General features: G+C 44.5%; 1 protein-coding gene across 1 annotated transcript in view; it reads right to left on the minus strand.

Moving 5' to 3' along the window:
• LOC121506940 (metabotropic glutamate receptor 7) overlaps window positions 1-18,917 on the minus strand; it is a 449,909-nt gene that overhangs the window by 16,462 nt on the left and 414,530 nt on the right. The window contains exon 9 of the mRNA XM_041783000.1: window positions 2,118-2,364. Within this exon, the coding sequence (XP_041638934.1) occupies window positions 2,118-2,364 (247 nt within the window). The remainder of the gene's footprint in view (window positions 1-2,117; window positions 2,365-18,917) is intronic.

The following is an 18,917-nucleotide window of genomic DNA, read 5'->3' on the forward strand; positions in this document are numbered from 1 at the left end:
CTTAAGTTTGAGATGTAAAATTGAAAACATGAATTTTCTTTTCCAACATTCCTGGTTTTTATCTCTTGATTTTCAGTCTTTTTCAGATTTTGATGACATTAACAATGATATTTAAGTCATAAAGGTTTAGTTCACATTTCTAAACTGGAGGAAATCTGCAGACCTCTTCCTGGAGGGCCACTTATAATGGAAATATACTATGATCTTATGGGCCAGATATAACTGGACTAAGGGCCAGATTTGGCCCCCTGCTCTACAGTGACAGTGATGAGATGATTGTTACTGTAATAGTAATGTGATGAATAAGTTAGCAGTGATGCCTTACACTGCTCTAACAGACAGTAGTCTATAAAGTTAAACCTGCATCCTATAATCCTGATGCCACCTGTTTAAAAGCAGCATATGTGTCGTCATGACAACCTGAATGGCGGCTACAGTCATCCTCTGTCCTGTCCACGCTCTGTACCTGACATGATTCAACATTTAAGTTGTTTTGAAAGTGCAGCGTCATCTTTTCTCCATCATTAGGAATCTACAGAACATGCTGGATAATACACACAATGTCAGCTTTGCCCCTCTGCAGCATTAGAGAATAAAATACGTGGATGAATTTTAACCCATAAGAGCCCACACCCATGTCTCCTCATAGTAGATGATGGCGGGTCATTACACAGACTCAGTAGAACATGTACTACACAAAAATACACCTAACTCTAAAGTCAAGGATAGGAAATGTTACTTCTGTGTCACGTTTGGCTTTGTGGTTAATTTGGTATCATCTGTTTATGAAAATAATACAACATAAGTCAAATCAATTAGATTTAACAACAAAATCATTTTCTGAGGCTTTTTGTCAACAGAAAAACCCGGTGAATGGCCCCTCCACAGTCATGACTTATTGATGACATCAGTGCATGTGTGCTGGATCGGCTCTTTAACCCTTTCTCACCACTGTTTCTGTTCATTTATGCCACTTTGTCCCACTCTATGCCCATTTTTTTCCTCCTTTAATTCACTTTTGAACCCCATTTTCTCACTTCATCTCACCAATTTTTGCAACTCTTTTCCACTTTATTCCCTTTTTAACAGCTTTTCAACATTTTCCACCCATTCAGCATGATTTTTGCATTTCTGTAACCCATTTTTGCCTATTTAAAAAATCTGCAACTGTATTTTACTTTTAGCCATTGTTCCCACTTTGAACTCCTTTTTTCCATGTTTGACCTGTTTTTTCGAGTTTATCGGTTTTTTTGTTTTTAACCTGTTTTTGCCTCTTCAATCCATTTTGTCACTTTTGAACAATTTTTACCATTTTCCACCCATTTAAGCATCATTTTTTTCCATTTCTGTAGCTAATTTTTCTCACTTTCCCCCATTTTTGCCTATTTAGAAAAAAATCTCCAACTGTATTTTCCTTTTAGCCATTTTTTCCCACTTTGAGCTCCTTTTTGCCAGTTTTTGACCTGTTTTTAAAAGTTTATCTGCCCTTTTTTTTTTTTTTTACCTGTTTTTAACCTATTTTTGTCACTTTTAACCACTTTTCACAGTTTTCTCCTCATTTTTTCTCATGTTTCATTTCTATAATTTTCTTTTTTTGTTGCCAGTTTAATCCCATTGTTGTCTCTTTTGAACCCTTTTCACCACTGCTTTCCTGAGTTATGCCACTTTTTCCACACCTATTTCATTTTTTTCCACTTTTGAATTTTTCAGCCAATCACATGACCACATCAGAATGTTCACCGTGTTTCAATCATGGACTTTATTAGTTCGTGTTAAGATAAAATCTCTGCAAGGTCTCTTACAGGACATTAAAGGTCATGTGACACCTGTGTGGGTCCTAAGGGTTAATTTATTTGCCCTTTAATCTGTGGACGTTATCCCTCTCCTTGTTGACATCCATATTAGTGATGTTGATGGCTGGACAGGCTGTAATGTACCTGTGATTCCTCATTATATTTTATTTAACCCCACTGATTAAAAGATGTCCGACTGAGCTGCTCTTCTTTGTAATGGCTCCTAAGGCTCTGATTGGATGCCCTCTGTGAGTAGGAGGGGCTTAGAGAAGGGTAAACCAATGAACGCCTGTGTTGCTGAAGCAGAGATGGCGCCGTACTCACTGTTAGGGTCGACGTTCTCACACAGCTCCGTCTTGGCTTCTCCGTTGGGTCTGTCGCTGGCTTTGTGGGAGAGTCGGGACGACATGGTGGCGGCCGTGACCACGGCTTTAAAGGAGCGTTTCCTCTTCTGGACGTTGAGCTCCGGGTGGAAGATGATGACGTAGACTTTGGGCATGTAGAGCATCCCCAGAGCCACGGACGCGCTCAAGTTCATGGAGATGGTCAGCGTGGTCGTCTGGATGTAGAGCTGCAGACAGAGACAGTAAGGTCAATGTAGAATCACAACCACACAGTTCATCCTCTAGGAGGCGCTGTTCACACCCACCAACACAGGCCCGGAGACAGCAGTACATGGAGGGTAATTCTGCAGTTTCTCTCCTGATTTTTCAAATCTGTTTGAGCCTCATTGCAAAATGTGCATCAGAAGAACAATCCCAGAAAAGCTGGGACGGCTACCATAAACACTGCGTACTATGAACACATTTTAAAAATGACTTAAAGAGGAAGATAAATGTTAAACTGTTCCCCACAAAGACAAGTCTGACATCTGGGTGACCTTCTGATTTACAACCTTGACTCCAAAAAAGCTGGGACACTAAACAGTAAATTTAAACAGAAGTCAATGGTTGTTAAATCTCAGAGCATCCCCTCTTTTTTAACAACAGTCTGGGAAGTGAGAAGACCAGCTGATGGAGAGGAATGTTGTCCCATTCTTGTCTGATGTAGGATTCTATCTGGGTCTTCTTTGCTCCAAATGTTTTCTGTTGGTGAAAGGTCTGGACTGCAGTCAGACCAGTTCAGGACCTGGACTCTCCTCCTGTGAAGCCATGGTGTTGTGATGGATGTGGTATGTGGTTTAGCATGGTCTTGCTGAAATACTGGCAATAAAAATAAGTTAAAGGTGGCAAAGATGGTCAGAAAGCAGCAAAAAAGTGGCAAAAAAGTAACCTGACACGTCAGATGGATGTGTTTCACACATCCATCTGGGAAAGCTTCAATAGGAAAAGTTTGGGAAAAGGCAGAGGATTTTAAAAAAACTCGGAGAGTGATTGGATGAACGTTCTGTCTGTCACATCTTTACGGGCCAATCAGAGCAACGAAACATGTGACGTAGCTGCTACTGAGCTGCGTGTGCGCAGCTACCGAGGAATAACGGTAACCTTGCCAACTACAGACATGTCAGTACTCGACATTTGTCATTTTTGAAAAGAAAACAGCTCACTGCTGTTCTTTGTTCTTCTTTTAACCAAGAAATGTTGTCAAGTTCTGATAAAACTGGCGCTTTAGCAGCATCCACGCTAATCTCTTCCTCCATAACTGCACCAGCTCTTGCTGCTGCTTGTTTACGTCACGACTCTGCTGCACCTAAAAGTACCGCCCCTCGTCTCTGATTGGTCCTGTCACCTTCTAACTGGGCCCAAACGGTTCAGACGGGAGCTCTGAGAGATGGATTCACCAGAGAGAACCAAGGAAACAGGCGTATCCATCTGCTTTGCAAGGTTAGAAAAAGAGGGAGAAGTGACAAAAAAATGAGTTACATGTGGCAAAAACATGGAGAAAATGAGTGAAAAGTGACTAAAATTGGCAGAAATCAGCAAAAAGGTGGCAACATGGACAAAAAGAAGCAACAAAGTGGAAAAATGGGCAAAATGGGCATAAAATGGCAAAAAAGTAGGAGAAAAATGGCAAAAAGGGGGAGAAGTGACAAAAAAATGAGTTACATGTGGCAAAAAGAGGCAAAAACGGGGGAAAATGAGTGAAAAGTGACTTAAATGGGCAAAAATCAGCACAAGTTTGCAAAACTTAGCATAAAAGTGTTGAAAGTGGGGAAAAATCTGGTAAAAGTGGCAACAATGGACGAAAAAGTAAAAATATGGCAAAAATGACAAATGAATGCAATGGAAACAGACCAAAAAAAAGGTTGACAATTAAATCTGACAATTAAATTATTTTGTATAAATGGGGAAAAACTGATTAAAGTGACTTGCAGTGGATAATTTCTGAGGTCAAAGTTTCCTTTTTAAGGTTTTCTGGTTGAATAATATTGATAATTATAACATAAAAGAGCCACATGTTGAGCATCACTGGTCCAGCTGTTTTTCATTAGTAGCACTTACTTTTCCAGCCTTGTTTTATGTCCCTACTTTTTTGAGATGTGTTGCTGCCATCAAATTCAGAATGAGCTCATAGTTGTCATGAAATGTTAAAAATCTCAGTTTAACGTCTGATATGTTGTTTCTGTTCTATCAAGAATCAAATATGAGATTTGACGATCTTTGACTTCTTTTTTATTTTTTTAAACTGTGACCCATGTTTTTGGAATCTGGGTTGTAAAACCCGAGCAACAACTTTCCTTCATTAGAGAAATAAAAATCAAACTGACCCGAGCCCATAGGTGGGATCTGTGGTCTTTCCTGGGTCCAGAGGGCCCAGGTTAGTTCCTGTGAAGGGTTAATCTGACCTGTGGCTCCTTGTCTGCATGTCCTTCTCCACTCTCTCTCTCTCCTTGGTTTCCTGGCTATCTGCTGCCCTGTCCTCTCCAAATGAAGGCATAAACCCCCCAAATACATCTAAAAACTTCTTAATAGTGTACTGATGTGGGAGTCTGAAGTCCTGCCCCCCATCAGCTTTATTTACCAAGCCTATTTCACTGTCTGGAGACGTCTGACTTCCTGTGGCATCCAGGAGAAAACAGGACTGTTAAATCCACATATTTTCACTCCCTGTGGTCAGTGTTTGTTGGAATAATGAAACCAGCTGTTGGTGTACTAAAGAGAAACATTAAAGCTTATAAATGGACCAGTAACTGTCAGTATTTAAGCGTAGATCTATTATCTACATTATGGCCAGCGTTATTATCTTGTTTAACAAACTCTCCTCATATTTCTGGTCCTGTTGTTCCAAATCACAGCAGCAGACTGACTCAGGAAACGAGGCTGTAAAAACGCCGGCAGAGATTTGTTAGAGAACCAAAGTCTCGACACGTTTTATGAGTCGGTGAAGGATTGTTTTTTATTTTCCCGTGTGCTCTCGACCCTCACCTACAGCACAGAACAGCAGCACGCCGCGCGGCACCGGCATTAATGTTTTATGTGCTGTGTATATTGAGCCTGCATCCAAAGCCGTGGCCCCTGAACCCGACACGGGGCCGCTGTCGGCCGGGGATGAATGCGTAAAGAGGCTCGGCCGGGGCCATAATGGGCTTCCCAGAGCGGGTCTCATAGAGTTCATCTGCACTGTCTTTATGTGTTATGGCCCTGCTGTCACAGCCTGATGCATGCCATTGACAGATAAACACAGGACCAGGAGGAGGAGAGAAAACACAGGAATAGTCTCTGAGATTTTATAAACGAGGTTAATTTAAAGAACACACGCCCTTTATGCCATAATCCATGTCAGATTGAACCACAAACCTCAGGAGATTAACGACTCAGCACGTCAGAGAACCTTATTTTACAATTTCACAAACTTCTCCTGCAGACCATGAATGGATTTAAAGGAGAACTGAGATATTCTGAGAGCTAGGGCTGTTGATTCACATATTATAAAGTTCAGGGTTGGTTCATGCTAATCACAGTAGTCAAACACCCAGCTGTGATCAGCTGATCCCAATCATCGGCTCCCAGCTCCCTCAGCCAATCGCAGCTTTTTGTATCAACATAGCGGTGTATCTAAATATAACTAACTTCTCACTGTGTGGAGCTAACATTAATGCTGATGGACAAGACTGCTACTGGCAAAGCTCCACCTCCTCCACCCGAGCCTCCTCCTCTATAGACTAAAGCTCCACCTCCTCCACCCCAGCCTCCTCCTCTATAGACTAAAGCTCCACCTCCTCCACCCCAGCCTCCGCCTCTATAGACTAAAGCTCCACCCCCTCCACCCCAGCCCTCCTCTATAGACTAAAGCTCCACCTCCTCCACCCCAGCCTCCGCCTCTATAGACTAAAGCTCCACCTCCTCCACCCCAGCCTCCGCCTCTATAGACTAAAGCTCCACCTCCTCCACCCCAGCCTCCACCTCTATAGCATAAAGCTCCACCTCCTCCACCCCAGCCTCCGCCTCTATAGACTAAAGCTCCACCTCCTCCACCCCAGCCTCCTCCTCTATAGACTAAAGCTCCACCTCCTCCACCCCAGCCTCCTCCTCTATCGACTAAAGCTCCACCTCCTCCACCCCAGCCTCCTCCTCTATAGACTAAAGCTCCACCTCCTCCACCCCAGCCTCCTCCTCTATAGACTAAAGCTCCACCTCCTCCACCCCAGCCTCCGCCTCTATCGACTAAAGCTCCACCTCCTCCACCCCAGCCCTCCTCTATAGACTAAAGCTCCACCTCCTCCACCCCAGCCTCCGCCTCTATAGACTAAAGCTCCACCTCCTCCACCCCAGCCTCCTCCTCTATAGACTAAAGCTCCACCTCCTCCACCCCAGCCCTCCTCTATAGACTAAAGCTCCACCTCCTCCACCCCAGCCTCCTCCTCTATAGACTAAAGCTCCACCTCCTCCACCCCAGCCCTCCTCTATAGACTAAAGCTCCACCTCCTCCACCCCAGCCTCCGCCTCTATAGACTAAAGCTCCACCTCCTCCACCCCAGCCTCCTCCTCTATAGCATAAAGCTCCACCTCCTCCACCCCAGCCCTCCTCTATAGACTAAAGCTCCACCTCCTCCACCCCAGCCTCCGCCTCTATAGACTAAAGCTCCACCTCCTCCACCCCAGCCTCCTCCTCTATAGCATAAAGCTTGTTGCACCCTTATATTCAGATTCATGCTACTATGGAGTAATTGCTTTGTAACTTTTTTTAACGTATTCGTATTTTTTATTTTATTGCATTGTCAACCCTTTATGCTATCCGCTGGAGGTTTCTAGCTCTGTGCTCTCTGGATGTTAAAGCATGTTGCTGGCTAACCAGGGAGCATCTTTCTAGCAGCATTTTGCATAAAGGGTCAGATGTATGAGGAGAGTTCCTGACAGTAGTGGGTCTAAATGAATCAAAGTGTAGAAGCTCCTGGTTAAAAATTACTCAATACAGAAAGATGTTCAGTCAAATGTTTAGACAGGTTAAAGCGCTGGTAAACATTTATGTTATCAGTACACTGATTATACTAGCAGCATGAAAAGGATTGAAGACTAAATCTTGTATTGTTTTACAGGCTTTACCACAGTTATTCTCTGCCACTGACTGTTTGTTCTGGTGCCCTGGCTTACCTCATACAGCATAACTCTATTTTCTAACTCCCTGGTGGCCATAACGATGTGGCCCCAATAGATATTTCATGTAAATTTAAAACATCTCTCCATAAGGCGTATTTACCAAACCACTGTTTTGGTTTCATCGATGAATTTCTCATCATGAAGGAGAAAAGCTGCCCCATGCTGTGAGCAGTGTTAGAGTTTCATCTATCAGCTGTGGTGGTCCAGGTTTAGTCCTCTGTGAGGTCCTCTGTGTGTAGAAGTGTGTTAGACTCAGAGGATGGGAGCAGCCTGTGTGGTATCAGTGATCAGCAGCAGCACAGTAAACCGGAGGAACAGAAGATGTTGGTCTGATATGAATCAGCGCGATGAGCCGCTGATAAGATGACACGTCAGATACAGAGGAAACATCCCTCTGGATTAATCCCATCATGTAAAACCTCCTCTTATCCACGCTGAGGGTCTGTGAACACCATGTCTGAGTTTGTTTGCTACTGACAGAAGCAGACGACAGGGAGGAGGATTAAAAAGAGGACAAACAGGAGGACTTTTTCTGCTCTGACTCAGGAAGGGGAGGACAGTCTGAGAACAAACACTCTGTTTCTCTTAAAAACTTCCTAGAGACCACCGACAGGGTGAAGAGGAGAATCTATCTTTAAAGGCTCCACACAGTTCCTCCCAAATTGATCAAAACATGACAGAGGAGAACTACCGGTGACAGATATTAAACCAAGGTTTCTCTCTATGAGCTGAGCTGATTTCACCTTTACTGAGAGCAGAGCAGCAACACCAGGATCAGACTAGTGAGCACAAAAACCCTGTAGGTATGGCAACAAACATCTGCCCCTTCATGACGTCTTAATGTTTCAGATCATCAAACTCATTCCAGTAAAATAAAGGTTAAAATAAAGGGCAAAAATCTGAAATCATGAGTTAAAGTCAAAACATGGGATTAAAAAGCCAAAGTAAGGAGTTAAAAAAAAACAAAATATGACTTAAAATTTAAAATTGTGAATCTAAAAGATAAATTGTGATACATAAAGTCCAAATTATGAGTTGAAAAGGTCAAAGCATGAAATGAAAAGTCAAAATCATAAGTTTGAGTCGTAATCTTGAGAAGCAAAATTAAAAATATGAAATAAAAACACAAATTAATTTCTTTTCCCACATTCTTGACTTTTTATGAAATCGTTCTTACTCTTTACTTCTCCAGGTTTTATGGCTCAACAGCTTATACTGGAGGAAACCTGCAGACCTCAGACTGGTGGGCCAGTTAGAATACTGATATGATAGGATCTTGCGGGCCAAATATAATCGTTCCCCGGCCCGGATTTGGCCCCTGGGCCCTGAGTTTGGCAACCCTGCTCTAAGGAGAATGTCCGACCATCAGTTCATGAACTCAAGATCAAGACCACTTGGGTTATGGAGCAGGACCATGATCCCAAACACACTAGGAGGTCCATCTCTGAATGGACTAAAGACTAGATGAAGGTTCTGGACTGGTCTAGTCAAAGTCTGGACTTAGATCTGGCTGAGATGCTGTGACCTTAAACAGGCCGTTCATGCTGGAAAACCCTCCAATGTGGCTGAATTACAGCTATTCTGCAGAGAAGAATGGGACAACATTCCTCCACAGTGATGAGAAAGACTCACTGACAGTTATCACCAAGGATGAAACATCCTGTTTTCAGGGTTAGGGGTAAAAACAGGAAGGGGAAAATGGCGCTGTGTAAAATTGCGGTTGGCTGTGGATGTATGATGACTGGCTCGTGTCCTCTTCGTCGCTTTGGCGTTTCAGTCATGCACATCCTCTAAAATCAGCGCCAGGAGGAGGTCTGATGGTCGTCACGTCAGCAGACAGTTTAAAGACAAACTGAGAAACCAAGTCCACAACGGTCCACATCTTTCTGCAGAGCTAAGCTGACCCTAAAGCTGCCCTCCTGTTCCCCTGGTCTGAATGTTGGCACCACTGCTCCAGAGATAATCAGTGATATCAGAAACAGCTCTTTAATGTGACTAACAGAGCAGGTTTGTAGACTGATCCTGGATCCTGGTTCCTGTCTGAGCTCTACAGACAGGCGTGTTGAGGTGCAGCGCCTCCTGTTGTGTTTTAAAGAGTGCTAATGAGGATGAGTCCTTCCTCTCATGTTGCTCTAAATAAAGCTGCCTCTCTCTCTCTGACTCCACTGAAACGTTGAGACATCATTAAAATATTGCAGCTGCAGCAGGATTTTATTTTTATAGCTCAGTGAGTTTGAGTCTGAGCTCTGAATGCTTTATGGATGTGGGCTCGGATTTACATAGAGAACCTGTGACCCACATACACCCAGCGCTGCTCCAGCTGCAGAGGAAGGCTTCAGTATTTCTGTGTATGAACGTATGCATGGGTCAAAGAGCATGTTTGATGTGATATTTACTTTGATACAGCAGGTCTGAGCCTGGCTACAGCTCTGACTCATGTTTGCTCTGTTTAAGGACTCAGTAGACGGCATATTTATCCTGAGACTCTCTAAGGAACAGAGCATGGCGGCGTTATGAGGGAACCAGCTCACTAACTGGTAGTTATTTAGAGGAGTGGTTCACAACCTTGGGGCCGGGACCCCCTTTGGGGTCACGAGACACTGAGAGGGGGTCTCCAGATGCTCTAAAAATACTAGTATGTTTTTTAAATTACACTTTACACCATTTGTGTCACATTTTTTACCCATTTACATCATTTTCCCCGCCAATGTTAACATATTTTTGCCATTTCACACCTATTTTCACAGTTTTTTCTGCCTGTTTTTGCCACTTCTAAACTAACTCTTGACACTTATGGTTAACGTTGCCTCTACTGACCCATTATTGCTACTAATATATCCTTTTTACACCCAATTTTAACCACATTCCACCATTTGATATAGCCAGTTTTGTCAGTTTAACTAATTTCTGCCAATATCTGCCTTTCTTTTTCAGTTAACCCTTTTCTTGCCAGTTTATATCAATTTCCCATTCATTTCACCAAATGTCCACCCATTTTTGCCAATTTAAAGCCATTTCAGTCACATTTGAACTCCCTTTTACCACTATTCATGCCCATTTTTGCCACTTTAACCATTGTTGCCATTTTGATCTAATTTTTTCCACTTCTAACCCATTTCTGCAACTTTTAAAATCCTATTCACCCCCTTTTCCACCATTTTTAACCCATTTTAGCAATTTTTAAACCGTTTTCATTAATTTTTTGACAAAAAGAATTTGCATTTTTAAGAAGGCTTTTTACTACACCCATGAATAAATAAAGATATTTGTGTCCTTGATAAGAGTGGTTATTATTCAGGTTGAATATAAAATATGGGGGGGCCCAGGCGGCCTAGTGGTTTAGGGTACGCCTATATAGATGGCCTGGGTTGATGATGGTTGATGAAGATGGTGACCGCATCCCAGCCAGCATGTCTATGTAGGCCCCATATGGGTTATATGCAGGCTACAATATGGGTCCCATGTGGGTTTATCCCACAGGTGGTGGCCCCACCTGTGATTGCCATGTGAACTGCAAGTGTGGATCAGTCCAAATGAGACCCTTAAAGGCCCCTCCTCTAGAGATACCACATAGAGCCTTCTTGTTGTAAACATGGGCAGTTGCAAGGATCTCTAGAAATGGGGCCTATGTGGGAACTCGTACGAGCGGATCACAACTTGTAGTTCACATGGGCAATCACAGGTGGGGCCACCATGGAACCCACCGACAAACCCACATGGGACCCATACTGTCGCCTACATATAACCCACATGGGACCCATACTGTCGCCTACATATAACCCACATGGGACCCATACTGTCGCCTACATATAACCCACATGGGACCCTCAAGGTCATCCTGGCTGGCATGTCTCTCCCCTGCTCTCGTCCCTGTTTCTGACTCTATCCACTGTCCTCATCTATCAAATAAAGGCAAAAAATGCCCCCCAAAACATCTTGAATATAAAATATGGATATCACAGCTTAACTGTCATGGACCATGGTTTTGATGACCTTCATGGCCCCCAGTTTGGCTGAGCACCAGAATTAGCCTACCATGCTTTTAAGCTCTAAATGAGGTCACTGTTAGCCAGGGTGCTAGCACCAATGCTACTGATCCAACTCAGATACATCTGATACCACCCACAAATCTGTAGACAGGCCTGGTTACAGTAGGGTACCTCCCATAAAGTCGTAGTAATAACGTGGTTGTACAAGTTACCAAGGCACACCTAGACTTGCCTAAAGGCTCACTAGTGAGCCCTGCCACACCATTTGAGCAGTGGCATGCACCGACTTTTCAAGGGCAGGGGCGAAAAGAAAAAGAAGGGCACATACAGCGCGTTCTCACCGCTGAAGATGGCATTAAGTTTGGCGTGTTATTGGGGCACTTTAGACATGTTTATATGTTCTACAAATGGCACATTATATAGCCTTAAAACAGACTAACTAGACAGACTACTCAAGTCAGTTTGTAGTTAGGATCAGCGTCCACAAGAACTGTGGAAATTTAATGCTGCACTGTGAAGAACACAGGAATAAATCAATAAATCCCTAAGAGGTCTGGGGGTCTTCCCCCAGAACATTTTCAATGAAGTAGATGCCATTTCCTGTATTCTAGTGCATTTTAACACCATATTAGCACCAGATAATCCAAACTGGTTCTGTGAGATATAGTTCTGGATCAATATAGATCAAGAAAGGGCACGACATGAAAGTCACTGCAACAGTAATGTTTCAAAGTATTTCTTTTTCCTAATGGTCTTCTGGAGTTTAGTGTGTTTTCTTCACCCAAGAGGGAGGTTCAGTGTGTTTTGCCAATGAAGAGGGCACTTTAGCACAAGTTTTGGCCCTCAAGGGGACTTAAGCATGCATTTTGGCTCTCGAGGGCACTTTAGCACGTGTTTTGGCCCTCGAGGGCACTTAAGCATCCGTTTTGGTTCCAAGAAGGGTAGTTTAGCACGTGTTTTGGCCCTTAAGGGCACTTTAGCACACATTTTGGCCCTCAAGGGCACTTAAGCATCCGTTTTGGCTCCAAGAAGGGTAGTTTAGCACACGTTTTGGCCCTCAAGGGCCCTATAGCACGTGCTTTGGCTCCCAAGAGGGTACTTTAGCATGTGCTTTGGCCCTCTAAGGCACTTAAGCACATGTTTTGGCCCTCCAGGGCACTTAAGCACGCGTTTTGGCTCCAACGAGGGCACCATAGCACGTGTTTTGACCGTCAAGGGCCCTTTAGCATGTGTTTTGGTTCAAAAGGGCACTTTAGCATGTGTTTTGGTTCAAAAGGGCACTTTAGAACGCGTTTTGGTTCAAAAGGGCACTTTAGCATGTGTTTTGGTTCAAAAGGGCACTTTAGAACGCGTTTTGGCCTTCGAGGGCACTGTAGCACACGTTTTGGCCCTCAAGGGCCCTTTAGCACATGCTTTGGCTTCCAAGAGGGTACTTTAGCACGTGTTTTGTCCCTCAAGGGCACTTAACACGCATTTTGGCCCTCAAGGGCACTTTAGCACGCATTTTGGCCCTCAAGGGCACTTTAGCACGCATTTTGGCCCTCAAGGGCACTGTAGCACACGTTTTGGCCCTCAAGGGCCCTTTAGCATGTGTTTTGGTTCAAAAGGGCACTTTAGCATGTGTTTTGGCTCCCAAGAGGGTACTTTAGCATGTGCTTTGGCCCTCTAAGGCACTTAAGCACATGTTTTGGCCCTCCAAGGCACTTAAGCACGCGTTTTGGCTCCAACGAGGGCACCATAGCACGTGTTTTGACCGTCAAGGGCCCTTCAGCATGTGTTTTGGTTCAAAAGGGCACTTTAGCATGTGTTTTGGTTCAAAAGGGCACTTTAGCATGTGTTTTGGTTCAAAAGGGCACTTTAGAACGCGTTTTGGCCTTCGAGGGCACTGTAGCAGGTGCTTCGCCTTCCAAGAGGGCACTTTAGCACACCACTGCATTTGAGAACCCCTGGGTTAGACTATGAGAGCTGTGCAGAAACAACACCACAATCCTCTGCTTACACATGACCAAACACCAGGCTAGTTAGCAGTTAGCATCAACAGCTAGGCTGACTACCCTGAGCCGTGTCGTCACATCCAGCCCTGAATGGATCCTCTCCCTCTTGTTTCTCTGCTTCAGAAAGCTGGAGCCGTAGAAGTGGAGGTGTAGACTCAAGTTAGAAACAGGACCGAGCCCTGGTTCTTGGACTTGTGAGTTTAGAATATTTAGTGACATATATCTATAAATCTGAAACCCTCCACAGTTTCAGTCACAGATTAAAAGTTCATCCTGGTGCAGTGTTGCATAAATCTGGTCTTTGTTTTTCTCGGTTGCACACAAACCCCAGCTGTCGCCCTGGCCTGGCGTCACATCTGCCTCCATCTCCACAGAAACGCCGTCCCGCTCCTCCTCTGCAGATATTTTAGGATCTTTATTGTGGAGATGTTTGCTCCTCTACAAATCAGCATCACTCTTATTTCCTGGCCTTTTCTCTCTTTTGTTTCTGCATATTAAAGTGATATTTTCTCTCCTGGCGTCCTCATTTCCATATAAATCCAGACAGAGAGTGATCATGTAAGCAGAGCTGTTCATTTTTCTCTGGAAGCTTCTGTAAATGTCAGATTTTATTCCTCTATTCTTCTGTTTTTTATCTCTGAGCTCCAGCTGGGTGAACACATCATCACTCCCCCCCGCTGCTATGATAATGTTTGTTACATAATTCTGGTAACTGTAGTTTGTTTGCCTCCATATGGGGCCGGATTCTCTCCTCCCTCCTCCGTCTGAATCAACAAATGTCTGTGAGTGAACACGGCTGATTAGGACTTTAACTTCATTATTATGATGGAGAGATGGAGGCAGAGAAAGACAATTCTGTAAAATTTATGATGATCGATGTGGTGCTAGGACCCTGACTATTTAACACGTGTACATCGGGGGGTACGGCACCAGATTCATCAGATACCACATAAATCATTAAAATACCACATTGGTGCTCTACAATGTGGCATGGTTCAGTTTGCTTAGTTACAGTTGGTCATGAATCTGCAGTGATACAGTACCATCCAGTTCATTGCAATACCATACAACACAGTACAGTATGAAATATGTTCAGAAATCACTATTTTTTTGTCACATGAACTTCAGTGACATCCCATTCTTAATCCATAGGGTTTAATATGACGTGGGTCCACCCTCTGCAGCTATAACAGCTTTAACTCTTCTAGGAAGGCGTTCCACAAGGTTTAGGAGTGTGTTTATGGGAATTTTTGACCATTCTTCCAGAAGCACATTTGTGAGGTCACACACTGATGTTGGACCAGAAAGCCTGGCTGTCAGGCCTTGTAACACACGTAGGTGAGTATTTTTCTAAAACAAATATCCCCCTTCATTCATTTTTAAAAATGCTTTCATCCACACCTGATCGTTTACAAAAAAAAAAACCTCGTCCACACGTAACTGGCAAATCCGCCATTAAATGCTGTTCTAAGCATGCCAAACCCATAGGTGGCAGTGTTATTCAGATGTGAAACCCGTGCCAGCCAATCAGAATGAACTTCCGTCATTCTGTCTCTCCCACCAGAAATTCAAACACGGCACAAGCTGTGACGTTTGAGAGCCAAAAACTCTGTTTCCCGGCGTACACATGTAGCCACGAAACCGGAGTTTTCCAAAATCTCCACTTTGGCTGGAGTCTTCAGAAAAGCTCTTTTTTAGTGACGTAAAACTGCGGTTTCGTGTGGATGACAGGCCTAAACCTATAATACCAGATATCCGATTACGTGTGTACAAGACCTCAGTCTCCGCTCTAATTCATCCCAAAGGTGTTCTATGGGGTTGAGGTCAGGACTCTGTGCAGGCCAGTCAGGTTGATCCACACCAAACTCTCTCCTCCATGTCTTTATGGACCTTGCTTTGTGCACTGGTGCACAGTCATGTTGGAACAGGAAGGGGCCATCCCCAAACTGTTCCCACAAAGTTGGGAGCATGGAATTGTCCAGAATCTCTTGGTATGCTGAAGCATTCAGAGTTCCTTTGACTGGAACTAAGGGGCCAAGTCCAGCTCCTGAAAAACAAGCCCACACCATAATCCCCCCTCCACCAAACTTTACACTTGGCACAATGCAGTCAGACAAGTACCGTTCTCCTGGCAGCCACCAAACCCAGACTGGTCCATCAGATTACCAGGTGGAGAAGCGCGATTGGTCACTCCAGAGAAAGCGTCTCCACTGCTCTAGAGTCCAGTGGCGGCGTGCTTTACACCACTGCATCCCACGCTTTGCATTGCACTTGGTGATGTATGGCTTGGATGCAGCTGTTACCATGGAAACCCATTCATGAAGCTCTCTACCACTGTTCTTGAGCTAATCTGAAGGCCACATGAAGTTTGGAGGTCTGTAGCCATTGACTCTGCAGAAAGTTGGCCACCTCTGTGCACTATGACCTCAGCATCCTCTGACCCCGCTCCGTCATTTTACGTGGCCTACCACTTGATGGCTGAGTTGCTGTCGTTCCCAATGGCTTCCACTTTGTTATAATACCACTGACAGTTGACTGTGGAATATTTAGGAGCCAGGAAATGTCACCACTGGACTTGTTGCACAGGTGGCATCCTATCACAGTACCACGCTGGAATTCACTGAGCTCCTGAGAGCGAGCCATTCTTTCACTAATGTTTGTAGAAACAGTCTGCATGCCTAGGTGATGATTTTATACACCTGTGGACATGGAAGTGACTGGAACACCTGATTTACATTATTGGATGGGTGAGTGAATACTTTTGGCAATATAGTCTATTTGCTCTTACTGTCAACATGAACTGAGTTACCCAGAGTTCATAGAGTCTTAAATACCCCGTACCACTGACTGGCCTAGCACTGCCATCGCAGAGAGCCGCACCCCTAGCCAAAGGCGGGCCATGCTGGATTGTGGGATCATACGACCTTGAGATTTTGTAGAAATAACAACAGTCATTTTAAATGGAGCAAACATCAGAGCAGAGGGAGGACTCCTCCAGGTGAGGACCGCTGCACCTCTGACTCACAGGTAAAACATGCTTCCGTACAGTAAAAGCTCCTCTGGCCCACTTTCCCAGCATGCAGCAGGAGTCTGGCTGAGTGGCACTGTTTCCTTCTCCTACTCTCCATCACCTCTCAGAGCGGAGTCATTACCAGTCCTCCTTCTGCTCAGACATCCTGGGATCGGTCTAATTAACGGGCTCTGGGAGCGCCCACACTGTGGCGCCCAGCTGGGACAATTTGACACAAAAACAACGAGAACGACGACATCAGACACGCTAATTCTCCTCCTGTATCAGCAGAGAAACAGCGGAAACGTGTTTCTGTCTGTGAAATCTGATCACACAGGTTTACTCTGCTGTTTTATCACCTCAGCCTTTTTTATTTCACTCAGAAAAACAAAGAACTGACGACAGCGCCTCAGCCTTTCCTGATATCTGTTCACAACCAAACTGCATCAAAGAGGAGACCAAAACCAGAATATCTGATCGTCTAGATCAGAACGAAGCAGAGGGGCGACAGGAGAGAAGGAGCGTGAGTGTAAAAGTTTTATAACATAATGAAGTCAGGATTATGAAACACACAGAGCTGCTTGTTTAAGGAGCGCTCTGAAGGACGGAGGATTGGAGTGTTTATGAAGGCTCTTACTACAGCTTATAGAGTTCACGCCTCTGTCTCTATTATTTTAAACAGTTTAGTTTTAATCCCATTAGTCCACTGAAGGGCGTTGGGATGTCGTCCTCCAGCTGGATCCACGTCTTTAAAATAAACTCACAGAGAGGCTTTATTACAGAACGGCCGATTAATAAAGATTAGCTTGGTTTTACTCTGACTTTAACGTCAGACATGATCGTGGAATTAAAGTGGCTGAGACAGAGCTGACAGGAGCACGCTGTCTAGCCATGAGCACGGAGAAACGCCACAATAATGATAGAGGACACAGAAACCACAGGGCAACAAAAGGCTGGAAAAGTAAGAGGTACTAATGAAAAACAGCTTCCAGTTGGTCGTGCCGTCCACCAATGACAGTTAAAGCTGGATCATGGAGAGAAGAAGCCATATGTGAACAGGATCCAGAAAGACAGTGGTCCGTCTTCTCTGGACCAAAGCTCATTTAACATGAACTGAGGAAACATGGAAAACTGTTCTGTGGTCAGAGGAAACCACAGACGCCGTGTCCTGTGGACTAAAGAGGAGAGGGAGCATCCAGCTGGTTCTCCTGGCTCAGGTCTAAAGCCTGCATCTCTGATGGTATGGGGTTGCATCAGTGCCTATGGCGTGGGCAGCTCTAACATCTGGAAAGGAACTATCAATGCTGGAAAGTAGAGAGAGCTTTTAGAGCCACATATGCTCCCATCCAGACAACGTCTCTGTCAGGGAAGGCCGCCACTATTTCAGCAAGACCATGCTGAACCACAGACCACATCCATCACAACAGCATGGCTTCACAGGAGGAGAGTCCAGGTCCTCAAGTGGTCTGCCTGCAGTCCAGACCTTTCACCAACAGAAAACATTTGGAGCAAAGAAGACCCAGATAGAATCCTACATCAGACAAGAATGGGACAACATTCCTCTCCATCAGCTGGTCTCCTCACTTCCAGACTGTTGTTAAAGAAGAGGGGATGCTCCACACTGGTAGACCTGGTCCTGTCCCTACTTTTTTGAGTAGGGTAGAGTCAGACAGAGACAGAGACAGCTGGTCTGTGTCTGCTGATGAGATTTGCCAACCAGTCAGAGGCTTTCACCCATGAATCACACATTTTGGTCTATTTGTAAACGTCCCTGTGTTAGAACAGTTTGTACTTGAGGTAATTATGCAACCATGGAACAAACGGATCCATGATTCAGACCAGAGCAAACGATCTTTGGGTGTCCTTTAATTCCCAGTGGAGCACATTAAAGCTTTTCTCCCCATGTTTTAAACATGTTTTAAGCTCCTAATTGGTCTTTAAACGCTCTCTCTGGTGGTAAAAAGCGTTTCTGCTGTCTCCACAGGGTGTGTCCCTGAACGCCTCACCAGCTGAGGTTGTCTCCACAGGCTCTCAGTGACATGAAACCAGGGTCTGGGCCCCGTGGGTTAATATAGGGGCCCATCAGCTGATTGTTGATCAGTCAGGTCTAATTACAGTCCCCCAGGACCCCTGTTTAGATTTAGGACAGGTATTGATCACTCCTACCACTCTGTCATTCTTTGACTGCTCTGATATTAAACATAAACCTGGAACCAGTCAGAGAGGGGGAAGACTCACAACAAGCAACAGCACAAGAGGCTCTGTTTGATGAACTCAAACAGGAAATCACAGCATGTTATTCACACTCAAACCCACATGGGGACAGTTTCTGGTTTAACATAAAGGCTCCAGTATAACAAACAGGTCTGAGAGTATCTGAGCTCCAGGAGAAGTTAGTCGTTAGCTAAAGACAGCCTCTGCCTCCTGATTGTTCTACAGAACCATCAACACAAATCCTTCTTCTAATGACGACAGACACCAGATCTCTACTTTCTGCTCTTTAATACTACAAAGGTGAAAATCAGACCAAAACAGCCGCTCACAGATGAATCTGTCCAGATCAACACCAAAGTAGGGAACATTTCCTCCTCCAT

This window comes from Cheilinus undulatus, linkage group 3, assembly GCF_018320785.1.
Source record: "Cheilinus undulatus linkage group 3, ASM1832078v1, whole genome shotgun sequence".
NCBI classification, from domain to species: Eukaryota; Metazoa; Chordata; class Actinopteri; order Labriformes; family Labridae; genus Cheilinus; species Cheilinus undulatus.